Here is a 24952-nt window from a genome sequence, read left to right on the forward strand (position 1 = left end):
CTGCAGGAGTCTGAATGTCTGGGCTGTGGTCTTAAAAAGGCTTCACCTTAAACACCTCTGAGCTGAGCTGTTTCCATAAGTCAAAGGAACAATACTAAGACTTATTTCACATGTGAAAATGACAGGAATTTCCCTGATCTTCCACTTTTCCTTACCTCCAGGGCGTTGTTGGTGCGTGGGGGGCGAGCAGGCTTGAGGGCGGTCTCACCACAGCGGGGAGGGTGGTGGCTGCAGTGTCGCTGGGCGGCGTCCGGGTCATCCATCATGAAGGTCAGCTGACGGAGATCACCCTGCAGAGGAGGAAAGATTGAAAACTATGTGAGTGGTCAAGACACAAATCACCTTCATGTAGAAAGTGAAGGTTTAACCGCTCATGAGTCATGTACGGTTACATTATGGAGCCTGCAGGTACAACTACACCTGGGAGACCATGAGAGTCCATTTGCACACCCTGAACATTGGCTCTACATTTGATTACATAAGATCAGTTAACTGCATTACATCACAGTTTTTGGGAAATGTAAAAGAGAAGCATGGTTTGGGAAAATATATAATTTAAAACTGGACTAAATTTGGCTGAAGAGTGAAGGTAGTTTGACTCCAGGGTGCCGGTGTGTATCATACTTAAACTTAAACTCGTTTCAACAAGCTGTTTGCTCTTACATTGTAAAATCAAATCCAGGGACATGTGGAAAAGACATAAATGTTTCAAGGAAATACATCTGAGAAGTGTTGTCTTTTTAAAAAATTCAATCCAGAAACGCATTGTTGTGTATAGAAAAATAATTGTTTTGTGTTTTCTGCAGAAAACCAACCCTGGGGCATCTGCCAGAAAGACCCTACGAATAAGAGAGGGATCAAACTACATGCATGTCTGCTAAACAGACATCTGCTGCATATTTTCATGTTCCAATTTAAGTCGCGACTCATCCTCAAAACATACAACGTTTTACTATGGTAATAATATTAAAATCCTACTTTGGTCTCAAAATAACTGTTGAAATAAAGCAGAATAAATCTGAGTTGTGCTGCAGTGGATGACAGTCAGAGTAATAGATAAAAGCACAGTGCAGTAACGTCTGGTTTAGTTTCCCAAACACAAAGGATTGTCCAGAGACGAGACTGTCACCACCTCCGAGTGTGGAAGTGCTCCGTCCTTGGAGCTCAGTAACGGGCCGTCACTGGGGGAAACGAGGCAACAAAGATCCATTTTATCTGGTGTAAAGAACAAATCCAGATGCTGCTTCTACAACGCTCCCCCTCACCCTCATTGTGATTCAGTCACACTGCCCGCTCTGGTCCTCAGCCTTGACTTAACTGGGACAGCACAATTTAAAGCCAGGTGCATTGTGGGCGGTGATTCAGTGGTTGCTCCTGAGATGAAAACTTAGGACCATACAACTTAATCCATTGCAGGCTTTGTCAGTTAATCTAAATTAATCGTAAACTGCATTTACCACACTACAAAAGTTGTTGATTTTCTCTGTGATTATACAGCTCAGGTGCATCTCACGAGACTACCAACCGACTTTCCTACCAAACAGAACTGAATAAAAGCAAATTGTTGCCTGGAATGGGTTAAAAAACACACAAAACATTTAAAAACTGTCAGTGACAATGTAAAGAAAACATGATTTTTACTTGACTAAGTAATTTGGTCTCAATTGATGGAGATTTCTTTAGTCCATTAGTCAGATTAGTTATTCTTCATGCTTCTAAGAGTTAAAGTTTTTGAGAAACGCAGTGAAATCAGCTAATTGATTAATCGTCAAACTCCTGAGTGTAAGTCAACTCTTCAGTCGAGGGCGATCCTAATTGAGTTTACATGTTCTTCCCATGGGTTTCCTCACATAGCCTAAAGACATCCAGGTTTGGTTGAGGACAAAGTTCTCGACTGGAGAACAGGACGGGGGGGTCGAGGACGCGGCACGCATCCCCTGTCCAAACACTCATCAGTGTTTCCTCTGTAATTTCATGTAACACTGGTGCTTGGGAGGTAATTGAGGTTGTGGTTAGAGAAGGTTGCAGGGATTTCTACGTAAATCATACAAAAACAAACACATGGTTTCCAAGCATTACGGGCTACATGGCTTTGTGATGTAAAGGGACCGGGGTGGGATAGGGCCATGGGGCCGGAAAATCTACTTGTGTGTTCTCTCCTGCATGTTTTAATGTGTGTGTGTGTGTGTGTGTGTGTGTGTGTGTGTGTGTGTGTGTGTGTGTGTGTGTGTGTGTGTGTGTGTGTGTGTGTGTGTTTGTGTGCCACAAAGAGGAGCATGTCTTTTGGGACTAAATTCAAATGAACTGGACTATTTCACATGTGGCTTATTGCCGGGCAACAGTTATTTTAAATAACAGCTGGCTGTTGCACAAACATCTGGTCACATAATATGTGTTATTACATACACATGTGGAACAATGAAACACATTTCTATGAATGATTCTACAGAGTTTTCATTGTCAACTCAGCAAAAGCTTTGACCTGATGTTATTCAACATTGTACATTGGAAAGACTAACAGAATAAATTGCAGGGTGTGCGGTTGTAGGGGTCTTAATGTTTCTCTTATGATCAGTGGGAAAGTAAAACAATAAAAGAAAACAACAGTTGTCGAGCAGGACATAGAGAAAAAGCTGGATAGAAGCCCCTTACTTCAAATGGAGACTCAAAGCCCTCGATGATGCCTCCAATCACGAGCAGCCCGTCGGTGCTGATCCCCATGCCCTGGTAGACCCAGTCCACACTCTCCAGCAGAGAGCAGTCCACATACAGCGCCAGCCGCTTGGCAGACACACTGACGGCCACATGGTGCCAATTTCCATCAGACAGTCCGCTGACTGGGAACCTGCCGGAGACACATGGGTCATTATGTAATCACATGTCTTCGGTTTTATGCTTCTTGAGATGACATAACAGCATGAATTAATCAGACTGATAAGTTCAAATCAGGCTTGGGCTTTCTGACTGTTAGAATACAGACGCCAGTAACAGTTACAACCTTGTTTTAATGTATTTTAAATCCTTCCTTTACTGAATAATGAGGTTCTGGCCTGTCGGTCAGGAGACTGTTAAAAGTAAATGATTTTAGTGTTGCGTCCTTGGCAGGAGGTGCTGTAGGTGTTGGGCTGGAAGAAATACATTTACATATGCAAACACTGCTGATCTTTAATTAGATGACAAGTAACAGAAGTGGAACAGCAACCGCATTTCTTTTTTATCATCACATTCCTGCTTGTGAAAATCTGGTGCCTACCTTACCCACAATGCAACGTGACCACTGACAGTTGAGATTTATCAGACATCATGCAGCTCCATCTGTAGCCACTAAAGGCTTTATACACCAAGGCAGTAGTATATCCTGAAAACAGACTTTGATGTGTAAAATTGGTGGAGTTCCTCTTTATTGTAAAAAATATAAATAAGTGAAGAGATGCCATATTTATCGTCCCCTTTGTTTCTATTTTACCCAGCTACAGTTTCACATGGAACCAGAACTATTTCTACACTTCTGGACGGGCTGGCCGGCCCTTTCTGGGTGCGTTTCCTCTGCAGTGCCAGCGACCGCCTCTAGTTTGGCTCGGTGAGTGAAAGTGGCTTGCGGCTCCGGGTGTGTCGGCTTTACAGCATCCCTCGCCCAGACTCCGCGGCTTCCCGGTGGACGCCAACTTAGTGCTCCCTGAACTCTCACTCCCAGCAGGGAGTGACGGATCTCCCCTGTTCCCTGCACGACCGTTAATGGAGGCGGATCTGAGGGGATGTCAGCAACCCACCTCACCCGTCTTGTTTACTTTGTTTGTTTCCTATTTACTGAGCCAGGGCTGTGTATGAACATATGAATATATAAACATTTTTTTCTGCAAACACTCCTATAAGGTACACGGACAGCTACAAGGTAAGTATAGTATCTATGTGTGTCTATCTGTTGTCCCAGTTCTGTCTCTGCCTTGATGAACTCATTCAGCTCTGTAATCCATAAAGACGAGAGACCTGCCAAGAGACGTCTAATAAATCATGTTACACAAATGCACACGACGCAAACAAGTACATTTCGAGGGAGCCTTCCACCGTCTTATAGACACATTTGCGTGAGCGGGCATGAGCGGTCCTTAATTACCTGAGACGGATGTTGTAATCACCTTATGACATCTGTTTGCTTTTGGATAATGGGTAATGTATGAAAGTCCAAAGCATTTACTTGTTTGTCTGGTAGATAATTGGAGCCAGTCAACCGTGATTAAAAGTTTAATAAATCTGCCAAAGCTGCATACGTTGGTTGCACTCAATTCGTATTTCACACTGGAAAGGAAAAGGAAAAAACAAATGGGCTCACTCATAGTGTCGCTGCTGTGTTCCGATGAAGATGATGGCGTGTTCGCTGATACGCAGCTGCAGCATAACGTGGCTGTCGGGACTGAGCATGGTGAAGACACTGCGTTCACATCTCTGACGGCTCCGCAGCTGCACCAATAAACTGAACTGATCTGCAAACCTAAACACAAACACACACCATAGCTATTTATTTGCTACTAAAAACACCAGTAAAAATAAATACCAGTAGAAATGTATAACTGGAAGACACATTTAAAAAAAAAAAAGAGTTAACATATGGAGATGGGGATGAACCATACCCGTCAGTGAGGACTTGTTGAAGAGGGAGAGCCAAGGTGGAGTACTGTCCCACCTGTAGGACTGGACATCTGCTGTCATCTACAGTCATCGAGGCGTTACTGCTGTCCGACGCCTGAAGGGAAACCTCCTGCAGAACGTTCACCTCATCTGTAACCAGACAGTTCAGGAGAAAACACAGCTTGAGCTATTTGTGCTGCGATATAAGAGCACAGCTGATTATGTGTCTGTATGTCAGATCAGGTTTGCCCACATGAATGTGTGATTTATGTTAATAAAACTGGTACCTTTGTTATCGTGTGTGATCTCAACCTATTTTAAGCATTTGTTTTAGCTCCGGTTTCCATGTACAATGTAAATGTAGCCGGACAGCACAGTGATTCATAGGAGTTGCATTACAGACAGAGAGGGAGGAACGTAAACAGAACGTCATCCTTCATCTATCTTATTAATGTGAACTTCTTGATTTATTGCCCAGCTGTAGGATAATGAGGGGGATTTTCAATGCCACAGCATCCAGGCTTTAGTGCGCTTCCAGTACTGTGGCAGCAGTTAGGGAAAGACCTTTTTCTGTTTCAACATGACAATGCAGCTGCACACAAAGCCACATCAATAAAGGGAAAAAAATGCCTGCCTGACCTCAAAGCCATCCAGCCAGATCTTATCACCCAACATCAGTGTTGGTAGGACCTAAGTAAGACTGCATTCTTCCCAAATCAATCAGTGTTGTGGCCCATCTGTGAGATGTGATTTTGAGAATTTAACTTGTGCAGCTCCGTCAAGGTCATTGTCACAGTTGATGGGTTTAACAGCAGAGTGCCACAATGCTACAATGCCAAGGTCGTCTTACAGTTGGGTGATTAGCCAACGCAGTGTGATGCCAGGATTTCTTCAAAAGTCTTCGTCGTAGGAAAACTTTTTTCCCCCAGAATCCCCTCCCAGTCGCACCACCGCAGACTAAACACACGATCCACATACAAATGAATATAAGGACTGGCGTTTTATGTCAGGTTTGGGGTGAATCCAGCCTAATGCTCGTGTCTCTGAATGGGAGCAAATCTCTGTTGAGGGAATCCTTTCCAGAAAAGTAGACGGATTTGTTCGGCACCGTTTCAAGATCAGAGAACACAGACAGCAACCATCTGCAGCAACCAAACGTATTCTTCTGCTGGCACTTAGGAAAAACTTTAACATGCTGTGAACACACCACTGAAGACATTCCTGAAAAGCGGGAAACCACTTACAGGGCCATTGCCTTTAAAAGCTTCAGAGGACCGCCACAAATTCCATCCTATTTAAAGATTTTTTTTACCTTTGGTTCCCTACAGTTCCAAACACTGTTGCACTGTTGCATCATTAAAAACGTTATAGCCTTTTATTTGTCCTCCACTGGAGCAGGTAAAGTGCCGTTCCTCATGTCCTGTCCGCGGGTGGGTTTTGCTGATTAACTCTGTGCTTTAACAACTCCTCCTGAGGATTAGAAATACGGCTCTTCATCCCATTTGGAGTCACCCCTCAAAGGCTGGCATTGTTTTATAGCGATGGTGATCACACTTTAACCTGGGAGCTGACTGGGATCATTCCTTCCTTGAGAGGCAGTGCTGAGATTCATTATGCCAACGGAATAAAGGTGCATTTCAGAAACATGACAGAGAAGAATCCATTTAACTACAGACCGTTCATGTTACAGTGATATACATGCAGTAGGACCGCCTAAAGATTACAGTAGCAGTATGAAACATGAGTCTCTGGGATTTAACCACTATGAACATGTCTCAGGCTGCCTCAGGACTTTTCTTTCCAAAGGATATACAAGATATAAAAGACCGATCAAGCAGATTAAAACCTCCTCCTCTCAAGCACTTTCATAACTGAATCCATGTCTATCAGACCCATTTGCTGCTTACACTCATCCTGACAGCACTGGTCTACATGAGCTGCTGTGGTCACACTCTGCTGCCCCGAGGAATGGCACCGAGGGGACATACCTGGTCTCGCACTAAAAATTCCAACATAGCAGTCTTCCAGGAATCCTCAAAGATATATGGACGAGAACCACTTATAGAGAAGAAATGATTTGGATAATGGTTTGCTTTGCACTTTCAACCTTTAGTTAACTGCAGGGAGGAATGTGAGGTCAGAGAGTGCTAATCAGGTAAACAAGAGGTCAATTCACAAAAAAAGAGGCTCAGAGGCATCACAGCATTTAAATAATAGTTCTCATTCATCTCAGGCCACAAGAACCCGGCTGATGAATAAAACATTCTCTTCGTCCTATTTCAGATTTTAATCGAACAATTTGCTCGTAATATTTTTTTCAATGGAGACACACAGCATGAAGGAAAGGATTTCTGCTTAACATTGTGGTGCTTTGATGCTAACATGCTAACCATGAGATGCAGATGCTAGTTAAAGGAGAACACAATTTTACACAGGTTACCATTTAAAACTGTAAACGTTGCAAGCAATGGTGTCATCAAAATGTACAAACTGGTTCACTGCATCCATTTCTATTTAAACGGAGATGAGAGGAGATCATTGTCTAATGAGAGACAAGAATTGGACTTTCATTTTTATTGAGACTATAACTGCTAAAAAATGGCCATAATCACATAAAATAAATTATTGATATTCCATAAAAACGATTTGCTCATATGAAGGCTTTGAACAAATGAACAGACTGTACTCAATGCCTACATAAAAGACCTGACACACAGTGCCCTATGAGAATAACTAATAATATTATGATAATTAATGTTGGATTACTATTTATTATTTCATTGGCAAATTTCCGTTGCAGTGAATGGGTAGTGCGAGTACCTCAGGTGTTTATATTCCTGTCAGTCTGTTTGTCAGATTTTGTCAATAGTGTTGCATCTGTGTAAGATGCAGTCATGAAAGTGAGTTAAGCATGAGTTTAAACATGTGGGCATTTACCTGTCAAGCCAGACCTGATGAAAGATGCCATTGTGGTGCATTCAGGGAAACGTAGCAGCCTTTAATCTTTACTCATACTAGAGACAACAAACCTCTTCCTAATAGATAGTTATTATAGTCCCAGAAAGTCATGGGAAGTGAACATAATCTGCCATGCAGTTAAAGACATCGATAATAAGAGGAACAGTGATTTTCCACAGCTGCATCAAGCACAAAGTGAGATCATCTGTTATGATGTAGTGTCTTTGTCTCTAAAGGCGATTTAGTCTTGATTTTCTATTTAAGACTCTGGTGTTACATCAAGGAAACAGCTTCTCTAAGATGACAGCAGGCATGTCATGTCTGCTCTGTCCCTGAAACTCACTGTGGGCTGAAAAGAAATAGCGGGACATCCCTCATTTGACTTATTGTTTCAGGACAAAGGGATGTGATCAAACACAAGGCGATTCTTCACATCCATTGACAATATTTGTACTAAAGCCTTTAAACTGCAGAAAACATCATATTGAAAAATGCATTGATACGCCACAATAGATCAATCTTCAGAAAGGTATGTTTAGATAGGCATCAGATGTCCATTCTACACGGTTAATAAGAATATCTTTCATTTATCAGGCACACAAGCTCCTGACGATATACAAAGTGCAATGGGCCATAATAACAACATTAACATCAATCACACAAAGTCTGCTGTCCTACCGGGCAGTGTGGGACCGCTGATGTTACAACATCTTAATGAGCAGTAATGTGTAGCCCCAGGACCTGGAAAATGTTCTCACACACGTACTGATCTAATGCTCCAATGGTCTTTATTAAGCCCCACTTGAGCGTTCATGAAAGAACATTTCATGTGGCAACACTGTGCCCTCAAGGGAAACTTAGGAACACACTCATGTGCTTTTCTTCCAACACTATAATCAAAGGATCATGCCATTAAGATGAGGAGGGGGGGCTGCCACTCATGCCTGTATTGTTTCCGGCAAAAGTGAAACAGATGTTTAAGAAATGTGTGAACAGTGGGGACTATCGGCGTCAGCTCAGTCTTTGACTAATTTTGCTATTCGTCCTTTTCAACAAGTCTGAGGCCCACCATGGCTTCCGCAGGAAAACGTTGGATTGTACCCTCCAGGTTGGTCGCTGCCCCAAGCGGGGAGTTCAATCATCTCAATGTCTTGTTCATGAGTGAGGGTAAAACGGATCATGATATGGACAAGTAGTCCGGTGTCTTGAGGGAGCTGAGACGGAAGGTAAAACTCGCGATTTACCGATCCATATACGTACCGACCCTGACCTATCGTTGATACAAGCAGCCGAGATTAACTTCCTTCGTAGGGTGGTGTGGCTCAGCCTTACAGGGTGAGGAGCTCAAACATCTGGAGGAGGCTCGGAGTAGATCCGCTGTTCCTTTACATTGAAAAGGGGCCAGTGGAGGTGGTTGGGAAATCTGATCAGGATGCTGGACGGCTCCTTTTAGAGGTTTTCCAGGCACGTCCCACTAGACCAAGAATACACCGGAGGGATTATGTAGCTAATCTAGCCTGGGGATGCTTTGGGGTCCCACAGAATGAGCTGCAAAGCATTGTTGGGGTGAGGGGCATCTGGACTACCCTCCTAAACCTGCCAGCTCCCACAACCCGGCCCCAGATAAGAAAATGGATGGTTGGATCATTGTCCTGTAATGTCCAAGAAAGTCCAAAGCCCCAGCTATCACTTCACAGTAAGCAGGGCTGTGTGAAAGCAGGTGGTAATACTAATTATAATAATAGTTGTACTATACATTGCACAGGTGACTGTTTCTAAGGGGAGAAACTAATAAAGAGCACCAACCAAAGAAAAACCAAACAAAACACTCGGCAACAAGGACGGAGTACTGAAGATCACAAACACAGACAACAGCTGGGTTTGATCTCCTTTAAATGTCGCCAGTCATTGTAAAGCATCTTGTTCTTTTTGGTAATCATACCATGTCCTCATCCTTGCCAAAGTTGCGGGAAAGTGATCATCTGTGGAACAAATGGAGGCCTTGATGATGATTGATCATGATTCACCATTGCCATACAAAATAATAGAAAAGTCTCCACAGAGACACGCACACAAATAATAGAAAGACTCCAGTAATCCTGTGTTTACGCCCAATAGCTACTACAATAATGATTTGCCAGAAGTTCTTTGATTTACTTGAGAGTTAACGACTAACCACAAATTATGGGTGTTGACAATGGATGTGTGACAAAGAATAAAAGTTTTATTGTACATAACAATGAGTTCACAACTTTTCCCTCATCGACAATAATCCAGAAATGTATATTATGCTTTGAGTTTGAACCCACTGCAGAGTTTAATAATCTGGGAAAATATATCCGACAGGACCATCATATGTAACTTACCCATGATCATTTTGAAAGTGGTTTTGTGTTTATGTATATGGTTCCCATGCACTCTGCATCGCACTATGAAGCTACATAAATTCCATCATTTACCATGATTCCTCCACATGTCGGAGACAGTGACCAAGAGTCGGAATGACTGCTGTCTTCAAGGTGCCAAGCAAGTCCGTTTGTTTGGAAGGTATACAACAGCTTTTGGGCATTTGGGTTTATTAGGTTTACCATGAAAAAAATATTAAGATTAAATGTAGTTATTCAGCTCTTAGATCCATTATCCCAAGGTTTTTCACCTCCTGCCTTTTGGAGATTCTTGACTGATTAACCAATGGCCAAAGGTTGATTTAGTGCTTGGAAGATAAGAGGTCACAGTGGAGCAAGAAGGTCAGTGCATTTAGCCTCCACAGCTACTTGCTAGAACATGCTTCTTTGTCTGCAGGTAAGCAAACATACACAGGCGTTTTTCTTCTTTTCTACCTTATTTTGCGGGTTTTGTGTATAGGAAGTTAAGAAGTGATACATCTTCCACTGATTGGCCGTAAAAATCCTGATCAGAGAACAAATGATTTAAAACGTTTTTTTGTCATTGACACTTTTCTTTCTTCTCAAACATCCTGCAACATTACAGTCCAAATTAGACTTCCCCCTCACCACAACACAGAACGCCTCACAAGACATCCATTAAGACTTTCTGTTTCATATTACTAATGTTCCCCTACCCTCAGCAATCTAAAGAGGCTACTCCACACATTTGAGTGAATTTCAACTCATGCAACTCTTGTAACAAGGTGTGCTTTTCCATTTCCTTAGTATTATCCTGACTGCGCTGGTCTCTCCTGACCCTTTGAGAGACCAGCTGGTAATTTTGTCACAGCAAAATTGTGACTTTGGTAAAATACCCTGCCTAAATATCTCAACAGCGATAGTGAAATGATCCCACGGTGAAAATCTAAAACATTAAAAATAATGGAATAATAGTAAAGAAAAACAGTGAAGAAAATGTCATTCTGGTTGTTGGACTGCTTTCCCTTTCTGTCTACTTCACGTTACTTTAAATAATGCTCTTTGGTGGATGTTATCTTTGCTGGATTACCAGTGATGCTTGGACAGATTCAGAAAATATGGTGAGTCTAATTTTATCTGTCAGTAATAAGAGTAGTGGTGTTATCTATCTGTTTTTTTAATGGAGTTCTGCTGATAGAGACACCATCTCATCGGAACAGCTCTCATTAAAACTCAAATTTAAAAGTACTTCTACTAATAAAACAGCGTATCATACCATCTTTAATGCCAGGGTATTGGGGTTCTTTTCTAGTATCGGTATACTGTAGAACACTTTGTCTCCATGAGGGCAAAATGTTGCATGGAAACCAGTGGACAGTCCCACATGAGGTGACCATAGAGCTCTTCTGCCCTCACAGGGCTATACCAAGCTTTTAAAGTCTGACTGGAGTCCAATAATATCTATGCATTGTTTTAGAAAGAACACATTTACTCTCTCTACAACACATCCAGTTAGTGTTGCAGTGTTGCTATCAATACAAGAGACCCAACACTAAACTGTGTCTATGGTGAAACAGTCAGCATTCAGTAAACCCAGCTTCATCCACACGGACTACTGCAGAGCTGCGAGGCGTTCAGATACTCATGTACAGCTGCATACTTGTATGAAACATATACACATATGGTAGACTAATGCAAGCAAGACCTGCATCCACTAACAAAAACAACAAAAAGCGACAATCAGTGTACACTGGCAATGTTTTGGATGAGGTCCATGAAAAAAGCCCCTCGTTCACACACTGTAAACCATGTAGCTGCCAGGTACACGCAGCATCTGTCCAATCATTTCTCAGTAACCACAGCATATAAATCAGACTGTACCCACCTAATTAGCCTCAGGAAAAGAATACCGTCTTTCAATGCTGTCATACATTCTCAGATAAAAATTACTTTGACAGCAGAAAAATTATACGTTGAAACGTTGAACAGATGGAGCGATTTAAAACCAGACCTGTTACATGAGGAAGAAAGAAAGAGTGAAAAACCTCAAACGTTCAAATGTTCTCATTCCAGAAGGATGATGCGTTAGTGTGAACATGAACACACTCGGAACAGGATTTTCTTTGGAATTTACTTGCGGAGAAGAGTGAGGCCAAGAGGGAAAGCCATGGACTCCACATTTATAGCACCCGAGGCATCATGTTTTGGACACACCTCTCTTGATTGTGCAAATTTCTTTTGGCTCAGACATCAATGGAGCATGTAAGAAGCTTACAGACTGGATGTCAGACTGTTACAGACTGTACCAATTCTCAGGCCCAGACAATGGCATAAGGCCAGAATAAAGCCGGTCTACACTTCCTCTATTTGCGGTTGCGGTGATTATAAAGCCTGGGTCAGTCCATGGCTGAAACAATCAGCTGCCAGTTGTAACTCGCCAAAATACATCATTAACAGGTCACCATTCAATGTGTTAAGTGCAATTAACTGAATATTGAACTTTTGACACAATTATCTGGCCAAACGAAATTCACTGTTGCTTTGTATTACATGCTATTTAATAGGGAGTGTGCCCATCTGCTCAGAACATTCTGCTGGGATTGTGTGCATACTGCTCCTCCAGTGGGATCAGTAATAGTTCTGGGAGGTGAGGCCGTCAGTCAGCCAGGGTCAGACGTGGCATTCAGGGGCCACTGAGGGTCACTGATACAAGACAGCACTGAATGTTCTCTGACTGGCTCTGCTGCTCTATGGCACATTGACTGAGCTGATGAGTGGGGCCCGTTTCCCTCTCAAACACAGACAGGCACGTTTCTGCTGTTTATACTGTATTCTACATGCTGTGCACCGTGACGGACCTCAAGGGGGACTGAGAGCACGGAGCTCCTCGTGTTTATTAATTCATGGTGTATGCAGAGGAGCCTGGGCAAAGTGATTGTTGCAAACTGTGAGAGTGAAGGTTGTTAAGTATCACTGTTGAGGTAAAGAGAGAACGATTTAGGACATTTGGGAGGGGGGGGAGTTCAAAGAGCACAGGTGGAGAATGTGATTTATACCACAACTGGACTGTCTATTAGTCTGATCCATGACAGATGTATGTGCAGCATGTGTTACAATCACGTACAGTAACGCTCAATCAATTCTACCAAGGTCAGCTGCGAAAATGTTACAATCAATATTAAGCCTCCTGTCAGTTATTTAAGATAAATAACAATGAACTGTAATAGAGTGCTGGGCTAAGTATTGATTTTAATTTACCAATTAGTTTTGAAACTGCACTAATCTGAGCTCACAGGTTGTGTTTCTTAACCAGTTATCATCTCTAGTGAACAGAATAAAAGCCTCTGTTCTGGTGACCAAACAGAGTATTTATATAGCGCCCTTCAATTCTTCTTACCACTCAAAGCCATACAGTGATGGCAGAGGCTGCCATACAAGATGCTAACCTGCACATTCAGGAGAGTAATTTGGGGGTTCAGACTGGAGGAGCTGGAGCTCAAACCCCAATACCAACACATGTAATTGTATTGCTAAAATGTTTAATCTTCCTTTTTGTAGAAAATAAAATAAAGCTTAAAAATGTAAACCCTAAATGTAAACCCACTGGTGGCTTCCTGTCCAGCACCAGTAGGCAAACAAAGTTAGCAACTAGCTAGTGAAGAAAGCAGAACATGTAACAGCTGAAGAGTTGATATATGCAAAGTTGCTGGTCTTCTGCTCCGCTTCATACAGTACAGTTGTGAGAGGGCATTTCTTGCCTGCCACAGAGACATGATAAGACATCCTCCCTCCAATCTAAATCAAACTCTGACCGCCCGCCACTACCTCCTGGTCTGGCCGACCTCCAGCAGCCGTAATCAGGGGAAGCGGAGCCGGCGGCCATGCTGTCCTGTGGTGGGATCACATTACTGTAATAGTCTGAGACGGACCAACAGATAGCTCAATTACTGCGCCGGTACAATTACTGGGCTCTGCTCTGGTAGACGGAGCAGACCAAATAGGCACAAGATTAAAGACTTCCACCTGCCCTGGTGGAAAACGAGCGGGAAATCACCGGTCCAGATAAGTAGGAAATGACAGATGGAAAGTTGGAGTGAACACAGGAAACATAAGAAACTCTCTGTTCCTAAACATCTCGATCAGTCAGTCATCAACAAAGCTTTGAGTGATGAGCACACCTACTGCCACCCTAAGCTTTAAGTGAAGAGCGGGTTGTGAAATGCTCAGAGATGAGGCACCCTAATGGAAATACCTTGTGTCAGTACAGCCCGCTGACTTCATGAGGTCTGGCTATCAGAGGGAAGGAGATCCGATGTTTGGATATTATTTCAAGAGGGATCCCTTACAGAGGATAAAGTGAGCTTGTTAACAGGGCCCATAGCCCGATGCAGGACACAGAGGGAATAAAGTGGTCTAAATGGATATAACAGCTACGCTGTTAGCTTGTGTGTAACAAGGCCTGGCGACGGGCTCGAAACACAGTAGATATGGGCCATCGTCTTTAAATACCTCCAACATTTCCTCATCTGGAAACACAGGAAATATGTTTCCTCTGGAGGGGGGAATTACAGTGCCAAGAGGAGTATGTTTAGGAGGAATGATGTTAGAAAGTAACTGCTCAGGGAACAGGAGGAATCTGGAGATGGGATTGAAACCAGAGTTATAGCTGCAGCAAGTAAAACACATTTAACATGTACACTGGAAAAAGTACATGTTTAGTCCAGTCTACTGCCACTGATAATATGGGCATAGTCCTACAGTATACATACATCTAAAAACACCTTCGTGCAACAGTAAAGCCTGCAGGACTGGTGCTCTGCCTCCATGCATTCGGAGTGGTGATCCACAGCAACTAACCACTCCGTCCTGGAGGGTTGAGAGAGGCGTAAAAACTTCCTGTGCCGTTTTTCTCTCGCTTTAACTGCCATTGTATCTCTTCAAAGAGAGAGCACTGGAGCCGGTCATCAGCTGAGTAAATTAAACATAATGGAGGCATAAGTTAAAGCGGAGGGAGAGTCCCTGTGTGATGCTTAATGCTCAAAGTAGCATTACATCTGCAGGACTCCATGACTTTCCTCCATACCACCAGAAGCTGGAACGTTTTCAGTTATCCAGTCAAATATCCAAATATCAGACATTCATGGGCTTCAGACAATGTATCCTAATGACTTTTCACCTGCACATTGTCAGGTCAAAGTCATTATTTTTGTCAGTCTCAGCGCTGTTTGTGAAATTTAATCTTTTGATTTCGTGCTGAATGAAACAAATTGTCCAATTTTGATTTGTCGCTCAGAAAGACTTCTTTTTCCGTCAGTCGTTACACTGCAAAACTAAAAATGTGCCATATTTTGTATTCCAGGAAGAATACAACTTTTTTGTATTTTTTTCTCTGCAAACTGTTAAACAGGTACTCAATATGACCCAGGAGGAGATCTAAAAGGGTTCAAATTAATGTTTCACTTCAGCCTCAACTAAGTGTGCTTAGTGCTGATTAGCAAATGTTAGCATGCTAACACACTGAACTAAGATGGTTTATATGATAAACATTGTGCACGTTAGCATGATGACATACTAGTACTAGTACTTCACAGAACTGCTTGTCATTTCATATTTAGAGCACTTCAAATACAATTCCATTGACCTTCATTGGTGGAGGTGGAAGTCTAGCATAGGCAGGCACCATGAAGGGAGGTTTGTGGTGCTTATCTTATTTAGCATTAGGTCATTAAGTCGATTTGTTTTATATAAAACAACAAACACAATACGAAAAGAAAAATATTAGTTTTTTTCAGTTTTAACATTTGATTAACGGCTTATTGATAGATTTTAACTTAAGAAAAACATGAAACCCATCATCACAAACTTATTGGATAACAGAACCAAAATGAGAATAATAAACTTCCTTTTTTCCCCCCCACAAAACTATGCTGAGCCCCCTTGAACATTTTCTCATTTCCCCTCTTGGGATGAATAATATTTAAGTATGACCCTGCGGTGCAGCTAATCCAAACATTTTTTGTTAACGTCTGACTGCCATTTTACAACACAGTGGATCCTTGGTGAAACATGGCCATGCTTACGGACTCGCTGAAGCCTTCAACACACAACAGCTTCTCAGAGACAATGCCCATGTTTTCCTTGGGAAAATGTTCCTTCAGGGGGAGGAAATGGAGAAGAGCACCAGTCAACACTTGCCCTGGTCTGCTTCTAAACCCGCCTGTTGAAAAATTCATCAGAGGACACCAAAGGAAGTGGATGGAGTGATGAACATGCCCTTGGGTCAAATTCCCTGCTGTTTTCACAGGAGTGAACAGCACAAATATGGTAACAACCCTGTGGTAGCTCCGTTCAAATCACAACTACGTAGACTGTGGCTTCACCGCTGTCAAACATTAATCATTTTTCCCTTTCTTTAATATCCTGACAAGTACTGAACTTGAGACATTACACAGCCAAATTAGAGAGTTCAGAGCAGTGACTTCACATGTTTAGTGAATGACACGAGGGCAGAGGGCAGGGGAGAGATCGAGGAGTCAGTGTGACTGTAGGGAATCCAGGCCATCCATCAGAGGTTTGTTCCACTCCCCCCGAGGCATGACGACCCTCAGGTCTCTGGGGTTAAGGTCAATGTTGGTGCAACAAAACACAACCCAAGAGGATTTTAGTTTCCACGTGGAAAGATCAAATGGTACGATGATTTGAGAACCTGAACTTTAAAGGCCAGTCCTTTAAACACAAGAAAGTACAGCTGAGGCTGATGGGAATGTCATGAGTTTTGCAGGTATTTGGACGTAAAGCAACTCTGTGATAGTGTGGCGACCTGTCCAGGGTGTGTAAGGACGGACGGACATAAATCAAAGTATTTACAAAAACACTTGATGATGCAAAGAGGTAAAACGTCATGAATTTATCAATCACTTTTCAGAGCAATCCCATCCAATGTTCAATTAAAATGTTTCATTATGGTTCTTCCTCGTGTGTTCACAAATGTCCGTACAAAACCTCATGGATATTTCAGTCTGGGCTTACATGGTGGACCAACAGAGGAAATATACGTCATTTGAGTATTTGTTTAATAATTAGATACTAATGGGGTGTAAGGTGTTGTAAAACACACTTAATTTAAACTAAAACAAAAAAAAAGCAGAATGTATGCAGACAATCGGCTCGAAGTCGTGGGATAAGAAATTTCATACAATCTTGCCAAAAAGAAAATTAACCAAGCCGTCTGATGGTGATGTAATGTTACTTACTGGTAGTTCCTTTAGCTGTTAGCCAAACACACCTTGCAAAACAATGAATGTGAGCAAACCGTTCCCCCCACTGTGTCTCACGGAGCAACGGCGCACACAGAGCAGTGTGTGTTTGGTTCCGTTAGCTGTTCGCCAAACACCGCAAACACGTTTCCTCTCACAGTGGACGGACGCAGAGTAGCGGCGCTGCACTCAGCTGTGTTACCACTAGCGACCCCTCCTGGCCAGGAGCCACTTAAGGGTAATAGTGAGAAGTCAGCAGGAAGTAGATGGCAGCATGAAACAGGCAATAAAAGGTGTTTTGAGAAAGTGTGAGTCACTGCGAGAGGTGACTCACACACGCATGCAGCCATAACTGGCCACCCAGAATATAATACAGAGAGAACTAATCATAGACAGACACAGAGGTGGACACTCATTCACTCACTCACCTACACACATGCAACTGATCACATGATCCTACTAGTGGAGATAAGAAAGTGGAATAATAATAGCAATACTAATACTGTCAATAATTATCAAGTTGCAGCTCTAGTTAAACCACACTCCCAAAAGGCCGTTATGTTAAAAGCAGTGAAGTCAATTGTGGATCCAGAGATTCCAGCAAAAGCAAATAAGCTTCATGTTTTCACAGATGTGAAGCTGACAGTTTGCTTCGCATGAGAGACGTTTCATTTCTCACTGAGCGGACACATAGGCACAATGCACATTGCTCCTGGGACGGGATCCATCCCTGGACCCCACCTACAGTATGGAGGCTGCACAGCAGATGAAAGGGATGAAAGGGCCTAAACGGACAAGCTCCACGTACATCTGGAGAAGTCAACTTTGCCTGTCCCCCAAAGCCGGACTGACCTGGCACATTAACGGCACCTGTGGTAATCCACTGGCCTGTGTCCTACAAGCAACACGAGAAGGCCTTTTCACTAAGTCAAGCCAGGTATTAAGTGAGGCTTTACTTTCAGAACCACAGAAATGCAATTGCATGCTCACTAACGCTCTCCAAATGATTGTGTATTCCTCGCCACGTTCCAAGAACCACACAGCCAGATGAAGAATGTGTCGGCTGAACATGCAAACAGATGTAGGAGAAAGCCTTTGTGCTGCATGCGTCCTACAGTACATACCGGTCGGAAAAATACATCTGCAGAGGGAAGGGAGGGCAAAACCGCCTGTAAATGAGTATTTTTACATAAGATGAGGAAAGCAGAGAAGGAGCTTTTGGACGACCGAGGGAGTCGGTGCGTCAGGTAATGAGCCTGCTGAAACGCTAAGGAGAAACCCGTCTCAACTGGAGCGGAAACACAACGAGTTAAACGGGGTGTGTGTTGGACTGAAGGGAAACCACCAGATCCCAGCACCCACCGAGAGATGATCAGACGATGCCAAAAAATATTTTCCAACTAAAAAGAGGCCACCCCCTATTTCCAGAGAAAACATTAATATCAGCTTCAAACACTCTGTCAGCAGAATTAAATTCATTTTAAATGTACAGCCGCCTTTGTTGATATTCATGATTGTCCTCACAATCAAAGTTTCCAAATTATATAACCGAAACCCGTATCAACTCTGTTTCATGTTACGTTTCTATGTAAGCAACCCCATTTCTGGTCAAGCTGGAACCTGAATGTGATTCCAGAGAAATCATCATCAGTGTATGGGAACGGCACCGTGACACTGGCAGAGCGCCGCTTACAGCGACGTGCTGTCATCTCTGTACAAACAGTACAACATCTCTACTGCACTGCGTCTGTCTTCATGTGGCAAACACTTCACCGTTAAGTTGAACATTGTGAGTAATAGTCATGATGCAGCTGTCAGGTAAAACTGTGTGTCTCCAACATGTAAGAGTGAACAACCTTATTGGGATTTGCTTTTATCATTAAGGGTTTAATCAGCCTAAAGGCTGGAGAACTTTTCTTTCAGTCACATGGTTTGATCGGACACTGCAGAGGTCAAATGTCATGTACGTGAGGATTGAAAACAATCGGATGGATTGTTATCAAACACTTATCACACCAAAGTCGAACACTTGGGTGTGAAAATGTCTGCAAAACTAACTTTCATCAGCCTCAGCTGTACTTTGGTATTTTGTGCTAATTAGCGAATATTAGCATGTTAACATGCCAAAATAAGATGTTAACATGGTAAACAATACGCCTGCTAAATCACAGCATGCCACCATTCATTGTGTTCATGTTAGTTTTGATAGTGAATTAAGTCATCTAACTGCTGTAAAGCCCTGACAGGAAGAACACTGTTAAATCACTTGATGCTCAGAACTTCAAGCATTTATTTTCTGGTGATTTCAGCCCAACAGTCATCAGTGAAGGGAGAGACAGACCAGACATCGGCCTCCTAAGTTCTCCTGACCCCAAAAGTCTTCACCGCCCTCATAACAGTGGCCTTGTCTTGTTCAGGTCGTCGTTATCTTACAGACCACAGTGGGCGGGGTAAGAAAACACCACAGTTATATTGACAAAGTCATTCAAATGCTTGTAAAAACCTCTTGTAAAAAGGTTAACAAGACTGGCTCTGCTCTGTCGAATGGCTCCTGTGTTGTACGAATCCTGACCCCGAGAGTCAAGTTCAGTTGAGTTGGTTACTCTTCAGGTCTCCAATAAACCAAAGGCTGGCTGAGAGTTCCCACCAGTACAGATGAGATCCATCACAGGGTGGCAAAGTGACACAGTGACAGTGAAACGTCTGTCACACTCTGTGTCCCATAAGCAAAGCACTGAAGACATCTGTCAAAAACATAACAGTCCAGTTTCCCTGCTAATAATCTAGTTGTAAAAGCTGCTGTTTTTATTGTTTTTCATCTCTGTCTTTTTCCAAACTGTGTCACCATGCTGGAAGTGCCTGTTTTCCAGAATTAAAGACTCTATCTAACATGTGATAGGCTGTCATTCAGACGGACCCTCAAGAAAGAGGCAAAATGAGTTCTCGCTTTCAGCTTGTCCTCAGACTGACCGGTTTCAATCTGCGTCAAGACTCAGCCCTGGAACGTGGAAACGGCAACCACAATCAAATATCCTGACAGGCATATGTCTGTTTGTGTGGGCGCCAGCAGCAGCGATACGGGCACTTTTCTCTTCACGTCTGTCAGCAGCACAGACCAGGGCAGATTACCTCACTCTCACCTAATCAGGGCAGATGAGAACACCGCTGGGCTGCGAGAACCAGGTTGTCCTCGCTTACGTTTAGCAGGAAGGAGGTAAAGAAAATATGGAAAAAGACTCAAAATAAAATGACCTGATGATGATGAACGATTTATTCGGCACGACTAGGAAGTGAATTCAAGTAGGCTCACTCGTTTTGAGATTGAGTGCTAGAAAGACAGTGATTTGACAATTTATACCAAGAGACAATAAAAATGTATCAATCAGTAGTTTCTGCCAGGTTTCAACTGAGATAGCCATTCCCAATATCTCCGCTTGTATTAGTAATTCAGACAGGGGACCTCTGGTGGCGCTGCTAGGTACTGTTAGCTCCTGAAGTAATTCTAACAACGGCTCTGGTATCCAAAAACATGATGTCACATACCTAAACACTGACTGATTCATAAGGACTGGTTTCATTTTGACGCAAAGATTTTTACATTAAGAATATACTTTTTGTTTTATTAAAACAATTAAATAAATACGTACATTTGGCTGTAATCTGTAATTTTAGGTAGTAATTACTTCACTAATTTTATTATGTAACTTATACCTAAATTGTATCTTTCTCAGCTCCTCCATGTCAGTTCAACACACCATGGCTGGAGTCTTCCCCACTGTGAGTATGTGCGTGTAAAACGGGTTCAAATGTATGTAAATTAAGTTTGTAAAAAGTGTGACAGGAATGTAAAAGGCTTATCAGTAACATGTCAGTCTGCACACGTACTGTCTCATGTCTCTTGAGAATGCACTGCAGACCGAGAGGCTGACATCAGGACAATCAGTCGCATTGTGTGCATCACAACTCTCCTCCACTGTTCATTGTTCACAGGCCTGTTTGCCAGTATGTGCATGTCGCTGCGATGTCTCAGTGACTACAGTTAAAGTTAAAGGTCATGCCAATGATGAAAGACAAAGACCCCCATGTCTACTAATATGAGCAGGACAGCAGCTATAGCTAATAATTAGTGTTATGTCCATGATGACAGGGGTTGGTGGTGTCTTCTATCAGCTGTGTATGTACTGTAGAACAGTTTTAGTTGTAGTTTTTACATGTTCCGTTACACAGAAAAAAATTGTCTGATTCACTTCCAGGCAATCAGGCTTACAGCTTACTAATTAGTACCTAACACCGGTACCGGATCAGTACTCGGTATCGGTGCCGTAACATGTCCAACAAACGTAGGCACTGGCACACTCTTTCACACACAAAGCACCAAATAAAAGCTGGTTAATGTCTCGTTTTCGGGGGGAACTGCTTTGATTAGAGTGGCGCGGTGCCACGCGGGCCATGAATAAAGAAAGCACGCCAGCCTGTGGTCCCTCGAAACAAACCCTCCAGGGCCGATAAACCTTGAGCAGTCCGGACTAAGATGTGAGCAGCGAAGGCGACACAGCGGACTGAGACTTCAAAACAAATCAATCACATTAAAGTAAACAAAAGCTTAACGGGTCAAAAGGGACCTGACAGACAGCAGCTGATAGGAGTTTAAAAAGGTGAGGGCATGGTTCACCCACAGACGGAAAAAAAAGAGAAAAAAACGAAACACTACGAGTCTTTCCCTCTGGCTGTCCCATGTAGGATCTGCTCGAGTTCAGTTAGTCATAACAGAGTTGTCACCTCAGGTCCGTCATCAGTCAAGTTCAGCCGAACCAATAAAGATAAGCATCTGCACATGTTCATCATAATGAAGGACCTTTATGAACATGTCAAGGGCCATTCATTTCAACCGATCTCACTACCCATTTCACCAAAGGACCAATTTAACCACGCCGGTTTAGTTCATTCTCTTTAGGGTCAGGGTTTATGACAACAGTTAACGATGGAAAATTATCATTAAAATGCCACAGAGCCCCGGCCACAAGGCAGCGCCATTTAGTTTAGTTGATAAAACAATAACACAACAAAAACAAATCTAATACAGGTAGAAGAGAGACGTTGGAGTTGCAGAATTTACAACTTATTATGGTTTTGCACAACACTGGATCTTTTCAGACAAAAAAATAGTAAAATCCTGATAAATAGCAGCATTTGCCTCTATGCCACTGAACTGTGTTGTCTTACCCAAACTGAATTTGGTGATATTTTTCTTCAATGAAAATGCCAGGTGAGAAAAAACTTTGGATTTTCCATAACAGTGACAGGAAGACACAGTTGAGCATGAACGCCTTATCCTGTAACACTAACAACACGTTAAACGAAGCCAATAAAATAATAGAGAGATAAACAAAGCAAATTCATACAAGGTTTATTTGTTTTTAACGGTGCTGATGTCACACCGGGGTCAACCAAAATACACATGGTGTGTAGAAGAGTATGTCTGCACTCTTACTCACAGTGATTTCTTATGTGGCAAGAAAAAAAGCTCCTGAATTACGAGGTAAAACAGGAGAAGTAAGTGTGTGTGTGTGTGTGTGTGTGTGTGTGTGTGTGTGTGTGTGTGTGTGTGTGTGTGTGTGTGTGTGTGTGTGTGTGTCGCTGGTATGAAACAACATTGCATCACCTGGCATCTATTTTGCGGAACACAAGCGTATTAAGGCAGTAACACATGTCACAGCTGCAGCAGTTAAACTGGCCTCCTGCCTCCACCTTGACTATTTTTTTTAATGATGAATAACAATAATATGATAGTTTAAATGTGTCCCGTGGGGCAAATGGTTGCCAAATAAAGTCAGGTCCTGCTATTAGAAACCAATCTGCACCAGGTTTAAGTCTGCACGCCTGCCAGGATTGAAGACACTCATGCCAAAGTAATGCCAAGTGCTGTTAACTGAAACCTCATGCTCCATTCAACGTTGTTTGGAGGCAGCAAGAAAGCATGGTTTCTACCTGGACAGGACAAGCAGTGCAACATGACAAAACAACACAAAAACTCCTGGTGCCGTGGTTCTCGCCGGCCCAATGTGAGCTGCCGCTGCCACCAACTGAAGCTCAGATTGAATGAAAACAAGAGTCGTTCCCTCATCTCTGCAGTGCCACCCCAGACCCACAGTAATACAGAAACTATCAGAGCCTCACAGACTGTATGGTCTGGTTAACGGCACAGTCGACACACAGATGACTAGTGTGAACGGTAGGCCCACGCCACACAGGCAGATTATGAGATTACAGTATTATTTTGACTGGCTTCAGCAGTTTAGTCAAATGTTGTGAATATTATTCTTGTCCTGCTGTTAGTTAGCAGTGGGCTTTTTTTTTAAATATAACTCATGACTGTACATTTAGATTGTACCCAGTAGTAAAAATATAAATGCTGAACCCTATTTGAAAAAGACATTATTCATGTTAACCTTGAGCACTTTTACACCTTTTGTTTATTACACTAATTACAGTTAAACTATACAGTTGAGTTGCTTCAAATCAAATCACCTGCGACACCAGGTGTCAACACTAGCTCTCCTTTCAACACCACCAGGCAGGTGTTCAACATTTGTGAGCTCCAAAGAAATGTTCTGAGTGCATCAAGCCCTGAGCCGAGCAGAACCACGGACAGCATCGCTTAGGACATAACAGCAGATCATTAAACCGAGGAACAAGGCTAGAAGGTGATCAACGCTGTCACGTTGTAAAAGAAACAACAAATAAACCTTTCTTTGGTTCATCTTTAACGGCAAACATGTGAGGAGGGGATTACTTTCGAGCCACTCTCTCTGCCATCTGGTTCCAGTTGGCTTGTGAAGAGCTTTCAGACGAGGAAGGAGGTTCTGATCCAACATGTGGTTTGCACCTAGCCCTCTCCACCCGCTATTGTTCACACGAAGCTAACCACAAGCTGTGACCCACTCCACACCCAGAACCAGGCCGGTGACCCAGTGTACGTCCTAGGGAATGTTACACCACACAAGCCACAGCATGTGGGCCTCTGCCTGGTTAAAGCTGGCTAATGGGCCCCAGATCAGGGCTAACCAAGCACTAAGGTCCAGGATCACGTTTCATTGGATGCAGATGCCTGCTTATGGATCTGGCATTATATTGGCAATGACATCATGAGCTCGACCGGCTGGAAGAGCATGAGAGTGTCGGAGACGTGGCCGGCACTGTGCTTTTGATCTGCTTTGAGAGCTTGGTGATGTGACATAAGTGTTGCAAAGTGCACCAATATGATTTTAAATAACATACTCTATGCAGGGAGTTAAAAAATAAAAACAAAGAGTGCCTGCCAGACTTTTGTTTGCACATTTGTACAAAAATTACCTTCTCGAGCCACTGTTTGAAATGTAGGGACAGAGAGGAGCAAGCAAAAAAGAAATATATGACTAAGCATTTCAATTCTAACTTCTAGAGGTGGAAATGTTCACTGAACAATACAAATGTGTTGGATTTAACAACAACACTGATAATTAGGCTCATTTGTTTATCCTGGTGTGGCGCTACTAGAGGAAAGATCATAGGGTTCGTCCTCTTAGAAGCATAAATGTACTCAGCAGATTTAATGACAATGTTCTCTTTCAATGAAATATTGTGTGCAAGTGGGAAAACAATAGCAGAAGATATCAGGACTCATTCTCTTGGGAACATGAAAAAAGAAAATTTAATTGAAAACCAGTCCATCCATCCAGTTCATTTTTAAGATGTCTATTTATTGAT

The 24952-nt window shown here is 42.7% G+C and overlaps 1 protein-coding gene across 1 annotated transcript in view; it reads right to left on the minus strand.

Moving 5' to 3' along the window:
• The window catches only part of LOC311029329 (collagen alpha-3(V) chain-like), a gene marked incomplete at both ends in the record, with an annotated part of 33485 nt that overhangs the window by 2815 nt on the left and 5718 nt on the right, over positions 1-24952 (minus strand). Inside the window, 4 exons of the mRNA XM_084034425.1 lie at positions 156-290; positions 2653-2845; positions 4331-4489; positions 4629-4776. Of these exons, the coding sequence (XP_083890551.1) occupies positions 156-290; positions 2653-2845; positions 4331-4489; positions 4629-4776 (635 nt within the window). The remainder of the gene's footprint in view (positions 1-155; positions 291-2652; positions 2846-4330; positions 4490-4628; positions 4777-24952) is intronic.

The sequence above is a fragment of the Eutrigla gurnardus genome (assembly GCF_963514095.1).
Source record: "Eutrigla gurnardus genome assembly, chromosome: 19".
Classification (NCBI taxonomy): domain Eukaryota; kingdom Metazoa; phylum Chordata; class Actinopteri; order Perciformes; family Triglidae; genus Eutrigla; species Eutrigla gurnardus.